The sequence below is a fragment of the Nelumbo lutea genome, chromosome 6, assembly GCF_056320005.1.
Source record: "Nelumbo lutea isolate HS-2025 chromosome 6, American lotus-T2T, whole genome shotgun sequence".
NCBI lineage: Eukaryota > Viridiplantae > Streptophyta > Magnoliopsida > Proteales > Nelumbonaceae > Nelumbo > Nelumbo lutea.
Window position 1 is genome coordinate 3,191,621 of NC_142689.1, and position 14,535 is coordinate 3,206,155.

The 14,535-nt window shown below is 38.6% G+C and overlaps 1 protein-coding gene across 3 annotated transcripts; it reads right to left on the reverse strand.

The window, feature by feature from the left end:
- Positions 1 to 1,041: 1,041 nt before the first annotated feature.
- On the reverse strand, positions 1,042 to 7,325 carry LOC148846854 (protein Brevis radix-like 2). Of its 3 annotated transcripts, none has more exons than XM_088948384.1 (7): positions 7,008 to 7,322; positions 6,754 to 6,894; positions 6,262 to 6,454; positions 5,787 to 6,169; positions 3,339 to 3,474; positions 2,667 to 3,061; positions 1,042 to 1,608 (listed from the first exon to the last, which is right to left on the reverse strand). In XM_088948384.1, exons 3-7 carry the CDS (start codon positions 6,379 to 6,381, stop codon positions 1,530 to 1,532), a joined length of 1,113 nt encoding a protein of 370 aa, XP_088804510.1. In that variant the 5' UTR covers positions 6,382 to 6,454; positions 6,754 to 6,894; positions 7,008 to 7,322; the 3' UTR covers positions 1,042 to 1,529. The 3 variants fall into 3 exon arrangements, 2 of the variants coding, with proteins under 2 accessions (XP_088804510.1, XP_088804509.1); XR_016100359.1 differs by adding an exon at positions 1,736 to 1,981 and having other exon boundaries at positions 1,519 to 1,608; positions 6,262 to 6,894; positions 7,008 to 7,325; XM_088948383.1 differs by having other exon boundaries at positions 6,262 to 6,894.
- Between the last annotated feature and the right edge of the window lie 7,210 nt (positions 7,326 to 14,535).

Here is a 14,535-nt window from a genome sequence, read left to right on the forward strand (position 1 = left end):
GACTCAAAAAAGAGAAATTAGATTTGCATTTGCCCTTCACAGAGTTTTATCCCACTTGACATCCCATTATTTTATTTTTTCGAGTATAAACGTCCCCCCCCCCCCCTCCTCCTCCTACTCGCTTTTACAAATATTGGGAAATTTTGTAGTGAAGTGGGCCCATGTTGAGGGGGATTGTCTCTTGTCTGTTGAGAGAATCATGGATTGTGGGAATTGCTAGCATTGGGGAGTCTATAACACAATAAGCATATAATGGTAGATATCCCATGAATCCTCAGCCCGACCTATGATCATAGCAGGTTCAATCGATACCTGGGCGTATTGGGTGATATCGATGCTTCTTTTTTTACTTTATTTTATTTTTATTTTTTTTCAAAACCAGTTCAGGGGGTCGGTTTAGGGTTCCTCCACCCCCTGAAACAGTCAATACTTGTTGAACCTTGAATCATAGAGGCGTATCAGAGAGGTCCCGGATACATAGGCCGATACTTGTTGAACCTTGAATCATAGTGTTTGTTTGCATGGGACATTCTATTTCTATCTCACTTACCAAATTCATGAATTGGGTGGGTGGTGGGACTACACCACCGGGGGTAGCCAATTCCCCTTCCCCTTAACCCCCCAACTCGCCCAAGTCGACCAAGCGTTGCAAAATAAAAACTGACGAAATCACCTCACAGAAAGGCACGCAGCCGGCAGCATACGAACCCCAACGACCTTCAAGCTCCTTCACGTCCGGTAAACATACCAATTGGCAAGCCATCGTTTTTGACCAACTACTGCCATTTAATCTCAGTCGAATTATATGGCATCGCATCAGTCCCTAAATTCAGGGCCAACATCTTATTTTGTGGTCCAAATGTCATATCGTTGCATAGTATTCCATTCACTTGTAAGTTCCTTGCCACTGCAAAAATTTCCCGATCCCAATAAATCGACATTATTTCTCAAAAAAATATCAAGCGATGACAACCACAAAAGTGAAGAGTGAAGACGACGTCAAAGAGACAAGTCCATAGGTAGGAACGAAAGTAAGAGAAATAGAGAATCCAAGGTATATATGATATTACAACTAAAATTGTTATTTGTTGTTATTAACATTTGTTTAATCTCTTCTCTCCTGCCATATCCAACCTCTCCCCACCCCAATCTTATCAATAATTACGGTGATCAACTCTAAGTGCCAAATTGTTGCTCCCCTCCACTCACAAGAAAATTCCAAAGTTAAAAAGAAGTACAACAAACAAGGAAAAAAAATATCCATGTGAAATTGTGGAACTACTAAGAGAGTGAAGCAAACCATAGATGCCGACGCCCTCCTTTCGTCTTTCGAGGATGCACAGAGCAATGTAGTCATTGTTGGTGCCCTGGACCCTGGTACATGTTAGTCAACACCACGCTACTTTTCTTTAAAAATAATAGAGGAGAGACCCCAGAGGCCCCTATCCCATCCAGGTGCCAATATCTCCCCACCCCACCCACCCCCACCGCCACCACCGGCCGGTCCACTGCACCTAGTTTTCCTCAAATTACAAGTACTGTTCATGTATTCTGGCTCGGTTCTCCTCCCACCACAACCTTGCGTGCATTTCCCCGAACCTTTCTCGGCTGTACCACAAAATACAAACAAGTTATGGATTCGTAAAGCTAAATCCGAATAAACAATTAAACTTTCACTTACAAATCACAATTAATTGACTGGTGCTTATCATATTTATATTATATCGTCTTTTACCGTGGATATCATTATTTATTCGTTGGAATTGAGAGAGTCTGAGACCCGGTTGGTGATGAGGCAGGAATCACAGCGACCGAGAAAAACGGCTCATGGATAGGCTAGACATTAAAGGTCAAACATCTACCACGGCACAGTTAAAAGTTTCGGCACCCCCATGATTCGTTTTTCTTAAATACGCAAGGGGTTGAAGTGAAAAAAGACCACCACTAGCTAACAGTCAGAAGGCCTCATGTCTTCCAAGAACTGCATATTGGAAAACCTAATTAGTTAACAAGTACGATCAAGTGACCCAATGACATTCACTTTTCCCAACTGTCGACCCCACTTTCTGCAGCTACGGGGCCTATGCATATGCACACAGCATTTGAGTTTGGGTCAATGCCAATTACAAAGGTTAAAGGTTAGATTTTACCGATGGAAACCCATATATGATAGGCAGAGCTATTGCAACAGATACATAAAACAGTATGATGCTGAGAAGATTAAAAGCTTACGCAGGGGCAAAATCACAACAACGCCTCAACCCCAGGAGCTGGTGCTAGTGCTACCCATAGTCCCATAGAAGCTGGTAGCTATAATACTAACAGGGTCAAATTACAGGAATTAGGCCAAAATGGGACTCACTGAATTGAGACGCCCAACCTGGCACAATTTATTTAACTATATATATATGAAATGCTTGAGCATCCTAAGAATCTCAACTACTAACTACAGAGATCTACGTGATAGAACAAACAAGGTGCTGTGTGAAGCTCATGTAATTGCAATAGCTTTTAAGTGCACCTAAGAGCATCTTCAAAGCAATCCCGGATGTGAGACGCATCAAAAAGGGATAGGCATTAATGTCATATTCATGGAGCCATTTAGGCAGGCATTGTGCAGCATTTAAGATATAACTAAGCTATTAAGGATATAAGAAATCACTCACCTGAACCTGACACGCCTCAGCTCCCTGGTGCCACTGGGCAGTGCTCTGATGGTAATGTAGACACCAGGTTCATCCTGTTCAACCCATTCAGTCTCCTGATCACTAGCATTACTAACAGAGAGCTCTCCAGAGCGATCCCCTTCCCTTGACAAACTTGACCTTGCAGAAGCATCCATTGATGATGTTTCAGTCTTGGCTCCACTGATGCTTGAAAGTTTTGGTGTTGATGTGAGACCACCAGAGTCATAGTAATGGCGGATCTGCATTGGGTGGTGCTCAAGTGAATCTGAAGATGAGTACCCCATTCCTACGGGCCGGTGGAAATTGCGGGGTAAGCATTCTTTACTTAATGGTGGTGTAACCGGGCTGTCCTCAGCAGATCCAATTTTTGAACCCTGAATAGGGGATAAAGGCATTTCGAATTTCAAGTGTAACAAATCAGAACAAGACTTCTAATGAAAAATGCAAAATCTATAGATCATGGGTATGATTATAAGTGAATCTTTCAATTGATGTTGGATCAATTGGAGTTGGGCCAGGTGATGCCACAATAATTTTGATGAAAGTTTGGATAGTGATAGAAATCCACTGTTAATGGTTGGAGCATGTTCAATTGCTCCAAACCTATTTTTCAAATATGATTTCTCTAACCAAGACAATGTGGAAGCTCACCTCATCTTCAGATCTAGGGGGTGTAGGAAGTGGGACAGCTTGACGGTTAAACCTCTGAACATTGTAGAGTTCCATGACCTTGTCGTAGTTTTCAGCCCACCACCTCTGAGCTTGCCATTTGTTGAACATCTCTCGACTAGTAAAACAACAAAAGGAAAATAAAATAAAATGGATATTCTGGCAATGTGTACTGTCTAGACACTGAAATTTAAGTGTCAAACTGATACTCAACAAGTGGAGAAAAGTGGCATACTCATATATTTTGCCAACTATATTTAAACCTGATATTTAAGTAATTTAAGTAAAGTAAATGTCCACTGTACAGATAGTAAAACGGGCATTACAATTTTATGCCTTGGCACAACAGTTCTGTTGCTCCATTGCGACCTGGGTGACCAGGGTTCAAGTCTTGGAAACAGCCTCTCTGTATGTGCAGGGGTAGGGCTGTGTACATCTGTTCTTTCCCAGACACAAAATAATTAATACATTACCTTTCTAAAAAAACCATGCAAGATACAAGATAAAGCACAAAATTGTCACAAGCATAACTTGTAGTGCCTAATAAAACCTAATCCCAGAGAAAATTATTATCCTTGGGTATGCCTCAAGTGAACTGCATAGGAAAGCAATGGCCAAATGTCCATGAAGTATCAAAATCTCTCCTGTGTGTACATGTGTGTACCACTACACATGCTTGACTGCCAAGTAAATTGGCATTGGACCTGATCTTCATAGAGTAAGCTGTGTGGGAGAGAGCGTATTGAATCAGTTACATTATGTTCATATATGAACCTTGCAGGTCCTTGTGACTCAACCTATAAATCAGGGTTACTTATCAGAGGAAAAAACCAGGGCTGATGAAGTGCTTAGGTGCCACCTAATGGACACATGGATTGCCCCTTTTTGTTTTTTTTTTCCTGAACAGCTGCAATTTTCAAAGGGCGTTTGCTTTCCTGGCAAGTAGCAACTAAAGAAATCCTCGGTTGTTTGCAGAGGGAAAAAGGTAACATCAGAGGGCTGCTGAATGATGTAAAACCAACATCATAATAAAGTTTTAGGCCAAAGATAACACGCATCTAGGTGAATAGGTTACATCGCTAGCCTTCCTCCTCTTCTCCCCGGTCCCATGATGCAGAAAAAAAGTTGATTTATTTATTTATTTTTTAAGTTGAAGTTACACAGTTAAAAAACTTGTTTGTTTCTATTTTAGGTGCCTATTCTTGTCGTTTCATGGAGTTTAGTGGGACATGAGATTATGTGGGTTTCTTTCAACCTTTGCAGACAAGGGACAACATGTACAAAATGACAAACTCAGTAACTTGAAGAAGAAAAATGAAAGCAAAACAATCTATGGCTCTAGCCGCTCTGTGCTATAATGCTAATGCTACAGTGGTACAGTGCTGGCATTCTAAATCAAACAGTAGTACAGTGTTATAAACGACAACAGTCTTGAGAAAAGTTCCGACACGATTGCCCCACTCTCCACGTAAGATATTGATTTGAATTTGAATCACCCCTCCACCAAGCAAACACAATAAAAATCAGACCCTTGATTTTTTGAGAACAAAAAACAGATTTTGTCCCCGTCAATTGGAATTTGGAAATCATTCGTAAAGGTAAGGTTAATTTTGTCATTGAAGGTTACAATAGACTGCAAAGCTTAAACTAGATTCTTCGTTATTGTCTCCATAAAATATGGCGCAGATCTTGTTCCAAGGACCATAGCCCAAGATAAAAGCCATAAAATCATACATACAGCTCTACCAAACAGACAAGTTTTTACGACCCACATATTGGACAGTCACTAGTGTCAGGCACGCCAATTTCCGTCCAAGGGGCTCCTGGGTGGAACCCATTGAATGGCTGCCTTCACACCGAGTACCCAGATGTGTCCCAGACATGGCATACTCATACCCCGTCTAACAACGCTCGATCCTGTCCAACCCTGAATTGTGTGAGACAGAAACTTGCAGATTATATACGGATGTATATCGGTTTGAAGAACCAAACTGGAATTTGAACTCGGTAACTCGGTAAGGTTTTTCTTTTTTTTTTTTTTTTTTTTTTCCGGGGGTGTAGCAAAAGCTGGGTAAGATTTGAAGAACCAATCTAGAATTTGAACTGGGTAAGGATTTTCGTTTTCTTTCATTTTCATTTTCTTTTCTTCTCAGGGAGTGGGTGAGGAGAAAAACTGGGTAATGTTTTAAGAACCAATCTGGAATTTTAACTGTGTTAAATTTTAAGTTCCGAACGACATTTAACCAAGCTAATTTAAATTTATCACCAAAAACGAATAACTTGATTTAAAATTTGAAGCAACAAAAAAGTGGCAATGAATTACATCGCTATATAATTCGAAATTTCGAATCCAACAGCGGCAAAATAACAAAATGGTTATAACATAATCACAACCGTCTGCATTGTGATCTTGGAAGAAGGCAGAATTACCTGAACCGGATTCTCTTGAGATCGTTACCTCCCTGAGGCAGCGAAAGAAAGGTAATGAGAACACCGGGCTCAACCTGTGCCACCCACTCCTTGGGCTCTTCTTCCTCCATGAAAATAACTGATTCAGTTCGGCCGCTCATTGATGGCGGGGTCCCTTCGCCACTTGAAAGCCCTTTTAATCTGTTTTCCATCTCTTTCCCCCATATTCTCGGCGTTGAGCTCGAGCTAAAAGTTCCCGTCCGACGGTACGAGCAGTGAAATCTCTCCGATACCGAGGCCGCGTCGGACTCAGCGTAGTTCTGGTGGTGATGATTTCCCGACGATCCTGAACATGGCTTGCAATGTCGATAAGCTCCCGAGGCCTTCAAAGCCATGTCCTTGATCTGAAAAGTTTACGACTGTCTGTTACAAACCCCAAGTCCAGTTGGAATATATTATGATAGAAGTCTAGAAAAGAAACCCTAGCTTGCTTTACCTGGGCGGTGAGAGCTTTAATGGCTTGCTTAGTGCTCGGCGTGCCGGTGGTGTCCTCGTCTTCTGGTTCGTGAAGCGATCCACCGCCGAGCTGCTTCGAACAAGCGATGCACGTCAGCATTTTGGGTCTCAACGATTGTTATCAATCGGATCTTTGCCGTTAGACAGAGGATATAAGCAAGAGATCGAAATTTCTGTAATAACCGAATCTGATTCAGAATTTAATTTCGAACATGAAGCAACAATGCAATTGCTGCATAAGGAAACAAAACGCTGAAGATCTCCTCTTTTGTCCTTGCTTGCGCGGCTAGTCCTTACTCCGAAGCTCAGTCCACTCGGTTTAAAGGCCAAAATGAAAAACCGGCATGTTTCAAAAAGCCAGAGGTCCAAAACTCGCGGGAAATCAAGGAAATGTGGAGAGGGATCGATCGAAGATTGGGTAAGAAGAAAACCAGAATCAGTTAACAGCTGCAGAAGGGCATTTGACAACAACCTGTGCGATCGTTATATCTGCAAACCAAACCCTCCAAATCCAAGATTCAGTCCTTTCAGTTTCAAAGGTCGAGTGGTAATACACTACCATTCGTGCATACTCTTTAATACCTCCATAAGCTACGCGTTCAGATGTTTCCGCCTGCAAATCAGAAAAAAGGAATTGGAGATTTTAAAAAATAATTGAACGTGAAGTTCGCCTGGAGAATTTGAGAGCAAAACACATGAAAAAAAGTCTGAGAAAAAAAGATAGACCCAGAATATTCGCGGAAATAGGACTTTGATTTCTGCAATTCGTGAAAAGGACGGAACTAGAAACGACTTTGATGCCTCCGTTATCTCAGAGCCTCCGCCACCCCTCTTCACACCTCTCTTTCTCTCTGTCTGACGAAAAAACGGCCAGCTATCACTTAAGACCAGACGGAGCTCTGAGAGAAATACTCTCTCTGAGTCTGAAGTCTGAACTGAGTTATTACTGCAACTTGGTTCCCTTTGTGGCCTTGTTTACCTGCTACCGGATGCAACCGGCTATATTTGTACAAACTGCATCTCCGCTATCCCTATCTTTTCTCTTTTTTGAGCTGAGCGTGAGTGCTAGTTTTTCCTTGACTAGGACGAGGTTTGAATAAATAAAAAAAGCTGAAGGAAAAGGATGGTGAAGTACATTCATTACATTTAACGTACCGTAAATACCCAACAACACCCTGACCTCGCCGATGACGAGTTGAGATCACCGTCACCTTCCAACAAAAAACGTACCCATTTCCTCCCAAAATTATGTAGAGTTGGCAAAAAGTTGATCCAACCCGCGAACCCGATCCAATCCAATTCGAAAAAATAGGGTTAGGTCTCATATTTAGCAATCCGATTGTAAAAATGATTCGACCCAATAAAACTGGATTTCATTGACTTGATTGTCAAGTTTAATTAGAATTATTTATGCTTTTTAAATTTTTTCTATTTAGTCTTTATTTTTTATTATTTATTCTTTTAAATTGTTAAATGTTAAAGTTTTTATTTTATATTTGATATTTTTTATGTAATCTTTTTTATTTTTTTAAATTTCAATTATTTTTTGGGATTACCCGAATTGACTCATAGGTCAATCCTAACCCAAATATTTAGGATTAGAATCTAGCATTTGACAACCCAATTCGATATTTAAACCGACCAAAATCAATCCGAAATACCCTGATCCACCCCGAACCCGACCCACCCAACCCGAAATGTCTAGATGTATGGTGCCAGATTTGTTGGGAGTGTTGGAACGTATTTATTGGCAGGTGATCCGGTGACTTAGCGATGATCACTTGGCAGTCGGCATTGCTCACAATTGGAGGTGCGGGATCGACCCCGCGGAACTGCAGTTCTCAGGGAACTAGGCCAGTGGGACTCACGTGTACCCTGCACTGTCTCCACACTCAGTAGTCAGTCCCTATCATCATCCACAGACTACACAACTCTGCTACCGATTAACCCGGAATCTGAAGTGAAAAAGAATCGATTTTGTATTTTTCTTAATGATGAAATGAAACTAGTGAGTTGTGGGCCACTGTATCACAACACAGATCGTCAATCTCGTCACTATCAATTCTCATTTCCTGGATGAGAAGAATCAACGGATGACTAGTTTTCTTTGCATTCCGTTGATCATAAATGTTCATTACTCTAGAATCTCGCCTTTCTTGAACTGCATTGTTGATTTGGACCTTGGATGGACACCCAGGAAAGAGGGGAGTGTGGAGCGGTGGTGATGAGGCGAGGAGGAACTAGGGAATTAATATAATATGGGTGGACCCACAACTTACCCGTTTTTTTTGTATCCTGTCTATTCTTAATTGCATGTAATTAATTCTTTGTTGAAGAGCTTGGCCGGTCGACCACGGTTCCCCGCTCAACTCATAATCTCATATATCCTGAAGACCTGGAAGGCTGGTCAGTTCCCAAATAATCGGCGATTAACATCGTAAGAGAATGCCGTGGATGATCAACATCGGCATATAGGACTGGCAAATGGGAGACCGGATCTATTCCTCCCACACCTGGCGACTTACAGGCACCTCACCCGCACATCCTATTATGCATTGGAAACATCTCCCTAATTATTTGTTATTATTCACCGGAGATGTTTTCAGGGTGGATGGGCTTGTATGGCGCTCATTTGTGCCGAGCAGATACAGTTAGCGTTAGGGCAAATGGGTGGTTAGGTGCGAGTTGAGTAAAACTACTCACCCACCCATATTGATTCAGTGACCCACTAATTGTTAAAAATGATTGTTAGCGGTAACAACCCATTCTACACCCACTAGTTACTTATTAAAAATTTGCAAGTAGGGATGTTCATAAGAATGCCCAACCTGAACCGATCCAACCCGAGTCGATCGGGTTTTTATCTGTATAGGTCGATTTCAGGTTGGGCACATATATAAACAAAAATCTTGGGTCGGTTTCAATTTTCTTGCATGAAAACCGAAACCAACCCGACCCAAACCAAACTAATATTCTACTAGTTTGGTAGTTCCTACTTCCTAGTTTGAGTAGTTTCCTAATTCCTACTAATCTTCTACTTTTATACTTCTACTAAAACTATAACTTTAGAAGGCCCATTAGGCAATTACAATTAGAACTCAATTAGGTGTCATTTTTTAGTTTTTTACCTATATTAGAATTTAGAAGGTTTCTAAATTTTTATTTTATTGATTTACCTAGTTTTTTACTCTAGAAGGCCCATTATTGACACTTGTTTTTACATGAATAATTTATTGATTTTATTCTTTACGTGAATTAAATTTAGATTTATCTTGGACTCTTGAATATCAAATTATCAACTAATTCAGATTTTATTTGGCTTTGTATAGGAGCAAAACCAAAACCGACCCAACCCGATTCAAACCAACCAGGTCGGTTTGGCCCTTCAGTGGGTCGTTTCGGTTTCCACCTTAGCTAACTCGACCAGGTCGGGTCAGTTGGGAAAATCCCAAGAAATCGACCCAACCCGACCCGTGAACGCCTCTATCTGCAAGATGCTAATCAACTTGTTGGTAATGTATCCTGCTTGTCATAACAACAGAGACTTAGGATCATAGGATCATTCCCGGTTGGACCAAGGTTGGGGGATGGGCTACCCCCATTTAGGGATGACAATGGGGAGGATTTTATAAAATTTAGATCTTATTTGTTTCCTTAAACCTCCTAATATGTACCTACTTCAAAACTCTTTAGCCGATTGGATTTTGAGAATCCATACCCTCTCTACACATGAAAGTGCAAAATCCTCCCCGCTTTTAAGGGTAGGGGTGGGTTGCGTTTAAAACCTGTATTTACTTTTCTATTATTTATTATCATATATAAGCAATAAATAAGTAAAATAGCGCAAATAAACATCAAGATTTCTAATTATTTGATCCAAACATTTAAAAAATACATAAACTAGCAATTATCCTTCACAAAAGATTTTAAATGTTATTACATTCATTACATAGTAAATAAAAATTTACATGCTTTCCAACAATATGCGGATGGAGATGATTAACTTTAGCCTAATACCATAATTTACTCGTATCCTATGGGTTGTAAAATCCTAAAACCTGTACCCACTCCAAAATCCATCATTTAAGCAAACAAAACTTGCCCCATCAGAAAGGGTAGGGGAAAGTACCCATTAAGTAGGGTAAAAATTGCCATCCCTACCCCCATTGTGTAGCCCTTATCAGGAAAAAAAGAAAAAAAACCACTCTAACCCATTCACTTTGGGTTTGATTCAACTTTCCAAAAAATGATATATTTTCTTTTCAAAAAATATTTCAGCTAAAAATGAAAAATAAAAAAAAATAAATGATAAAAGTTTAAAAAATATATATATTAGCAGAAAAGTAAAAAATTGCAGATAAACAAATAAAACGTTAAAATTTTCAAAAAAAAAGCATTTCAAACAAAAATCAGAAATTGTAAAATATATAAAATGATAAAAATATCAAAAAAATTTGGCTAGTTTGTTTTTTTAAACATTCAACATTAAAAGGATTTTTATTAATTAGTGTAAGGATAAGTGCTATGTATGTATACAAGCAGAAGGCAAAACATAAATTGATATTAAATATTAAACTTACACCAAAACTAAAACAAGTATTGACTTTATATAATAGTACAGATAAAGTAAAGTTTTCATAAGAAATTATGTGTCCCCTCGAAACAGAGAAAATCAAACGCTCTTGAGAGGGGAGAACTCAGTCTGACCGCTGGCTTTGATGGCTAAAAGCCTAAAACAGTTTCAGGAGTATCGATTCCGCCAAAACTTGATCCAGTTTCTTCTTTTAAAGCTTCCTAACAACCCAACAACGTCGCAGTTTTGAGTTCGACCTTTCAAATCAGAATCAATTTGGATGGACTACTAATGTCATGTTGAATTGAATTAGTTCAAACTTAACTGGTCCAAAGTATTTATTGGATTGGATTGGATCTGGTCCATCCATAATCGATTTATATTGGATTGGGTCAGATTAAACCAATATCCAGTCCATTAATAATACAATATAAGAATACAAATGTTAATGGACTAGGTTTGGGTAGGAACCAATATAAACTAAAACTAATTTGAACAGATTGACCGGTCCAACCATTAGATTGGGCTAGTCCAAAATGATCTAGAGTATTGATCAGATTGGTCTGTAATGGACTCATATTGGCCATATTGGATTGGACCAAACCTGGTCCAATTAACACCCTACCAATCGGAATAAATGAACTAACCAAATACAAATTATTGAATTATCAAAAAAAAAAGAAGAAAAAAAGAAACAATGGTTGTGTTTATGCAAAATGGTCCATTTATTTGGAGGTTAGAGGCATGAATCAAAGGAGTTTTTTGCTCTAACATATCTCCTACATTCGGTCTACAATATCATGATTTAGAATGAAAACAGTTTGGATTTTGGTTGAACTGGCCTTGAGTGTCACGTGTTACATTCGTGGGCATCTTATCTCTTCGGCCATGTTGGCATCACGTCATATGGCTAAGCGCGACCAAGGAAGGAGAACCCCATATGGATTAAGAAGACAGTTCCGCTAGGGATTAGGTCTTATTCCGAAGACTTTAGTGGGCAATTTCATCCCAACAACCCTGTAAGCCTCATTCGAACAGAAAACAGAATTTCGGCTATAAATAAGTAACTTCTGCTCAAAGTAAGAGACTTTTGACTTGGAGCATCTATACTGTTATTCTGTTTGGACCAATACTATTCTCTCAACTGCTTGACCCGATCGCCCACCATTCTCAACTAACTTAAGCATCGAAGTATCTACCCGGAGAATTACTCCTCGAGCCTTTGACTCTATTATTAGTTTTATATCTTGTTGCATGGCTTCATCCTTCCACCTCAACTCCGCCCAATTGATAGAATTATGAAACTACAACCTCAATTCAAGAAATATCTCATATCGATAAGCATAAAAAACATCTCTCAATTAAACTTAATAAGAGCTAGAGTTCTTAAATATTTATCGACCTTAATTCTCATGACTATCTTCATCTCATGAACGAGTATTCCTACCAAAAAGACAAACATGGAGAATGATGCAAAAGCAAAAAAAATAATAATAATAAATAAAACACATTCCCGCATGCAAATGAGCATGTATAATATTAAATCCGGTTGGAATGTGACGCCTTCTAATTTGTGGGTAAAAGTAGATAAGTGGTGACAATGAGTCGATGAACAACAGACTATAAAATATGGTAGTGGATATGCTTACGAAGATAATGCTTATTGTATATATATATATATATATATATAAGTCACATTCACACATCCGGTGCTTGTTAAGAACATTTAATAGAGTTAAATGGTGCAACAGACAGCTCACATCACGGACAGCTTGAGATGTGATTAGTGAAGGTGTCAACTGGCAAAATTGCTGAAGGTGTAGCGGAGGGTTGGGATGTCTTTATATACGTAATCTTATGGAATCAAAGGAAAAGAAAAAAAAAAGTAAAGTCATGATATTTGAAAAAAATCATAAAACTCAATGTTAAGAAATATATTGAAATACACTTTGAAAACATATTAAGTTATGCTAATTTTTTTCTTGGCAGTATTCTAGAAAGTTCGAATAAATTGCAAAGAATTAAGAAAATTCACCTTTTAATCTAAAAATTGTTTATGTAAAACATGAACAAAGTTCAACAAATTTACTTTAATAAATATTAAATAACATATACAAATAATATTATTTTTTTGAGGGATAAGGTGGTATTGACAATGAAGCCTTTCTAGCTTCTTACTTCTAACTAATGGCATGGGTGCATGAGTGCTGATAACCATGGAGTGAAAAAATGGTGCTGAATCTGAATTAATCAAGACCCTGCATTGACTCTCTTCCGCTAGTTGCATTTGTATATGGGTTAATTATCAAAGTTTATCCCACTTTGAAGCTTCACCAATAAAATCCTTCACTCGATGAGGGGAAAGAAAAGCTTTTTGTTTTAATTTTTAGTGGCTACTCTCTCATTTGGGATTTTGTAAAACGTCTTTATTCAAAACTGCATCAAATCCGAACTAGCATCGTTATCTAACTTCTTTTGGCACGGTGGTTCAGTCTATGATTTTTTTTTTGATAGAAACCGATAGGGGCAACACAAGATGGGGGTAGCACATCATCACAAATCAGACTTATAAATACAAGCTAAATTTCATGGAAGATCATTGAGATTGAGACTTACTATACCCTGTTAGGAAGAAAATGCTTGATTGGCGAGCCAGTCCGCCGCCAGATTAGCTTCCCGATACACGTGATTGTAGATCAAATCTTCATTTGTTCGATTTTTCAAATCCAAACAATCTTCAATCATGTTCCGTAGATTCCAGGGGGGTCGATGAGCCGCTTCAGACAAGAAATCATGATCAAAGAGTAGCCTTCAATGATGATGGAATGGTTTAAAAATTCACTGCCAAGTTATGGGCCTCCCACACGGCCAAAGCTTCCGCCATGTTAATTGTTGAAGAACCTAAGTGGTAAGCCTTGTAATCTACCACCTCACCCATGAAATTCCTAGCTATGGCTGCAATAACTGAGCACATCCCATTGTTTAGTTGAGGCGCGTCAAAATTTATTTTTATAGTACCAATTTTTTGAGTTTGCTACATAACATATTTGCACAGCTTATGAGAATAAATACCCTTAGGCTTCATATTGGTTTCATAATATTCCATAAAGGCTAAAAAGCTCTTTCAATCACCACTTGAATAGGGGTTGACACATTGTTTTTTGTTGATTTTAAAACCAATAATTTGATGGTGGTTTCAAAATCATATATTTCTATGACAAAACCAAATTGCTTTCCCCTTTAAAAACAAAAATGGAATTAAAAAAAAAATATATATATATATATATATTTTGTCATGAAACAATTTCAAATAAAAAAGAATGAAAACAAAATATGGGATATGTGGAATGTGGTTTGGAAACATGTATTGTTTTCATTTATATTAATCAAAAGATGGGATCGTGGAATTATCAAACACAGCAATTGCGAATAATATTTTTACTTTTAACTTAATAAATTTAAAATTTACTCCAAATGGAGGGGTGATTACCTAAAATTTTATTAACTAATTAAACCTTATCAAAAAGTCATTGCAAGAAAAAAAAAAACATATAAAAAAAACAGTGCTTTTAATTAATTACTTTTCCTTCTTGCCGTGTATACAACCGCCCTCAAAAGCATTGTTGGGCTCTTTAGTCTTTGGCCACTAGCTAGGCTGCCTATATGGCACCCAACAATCTG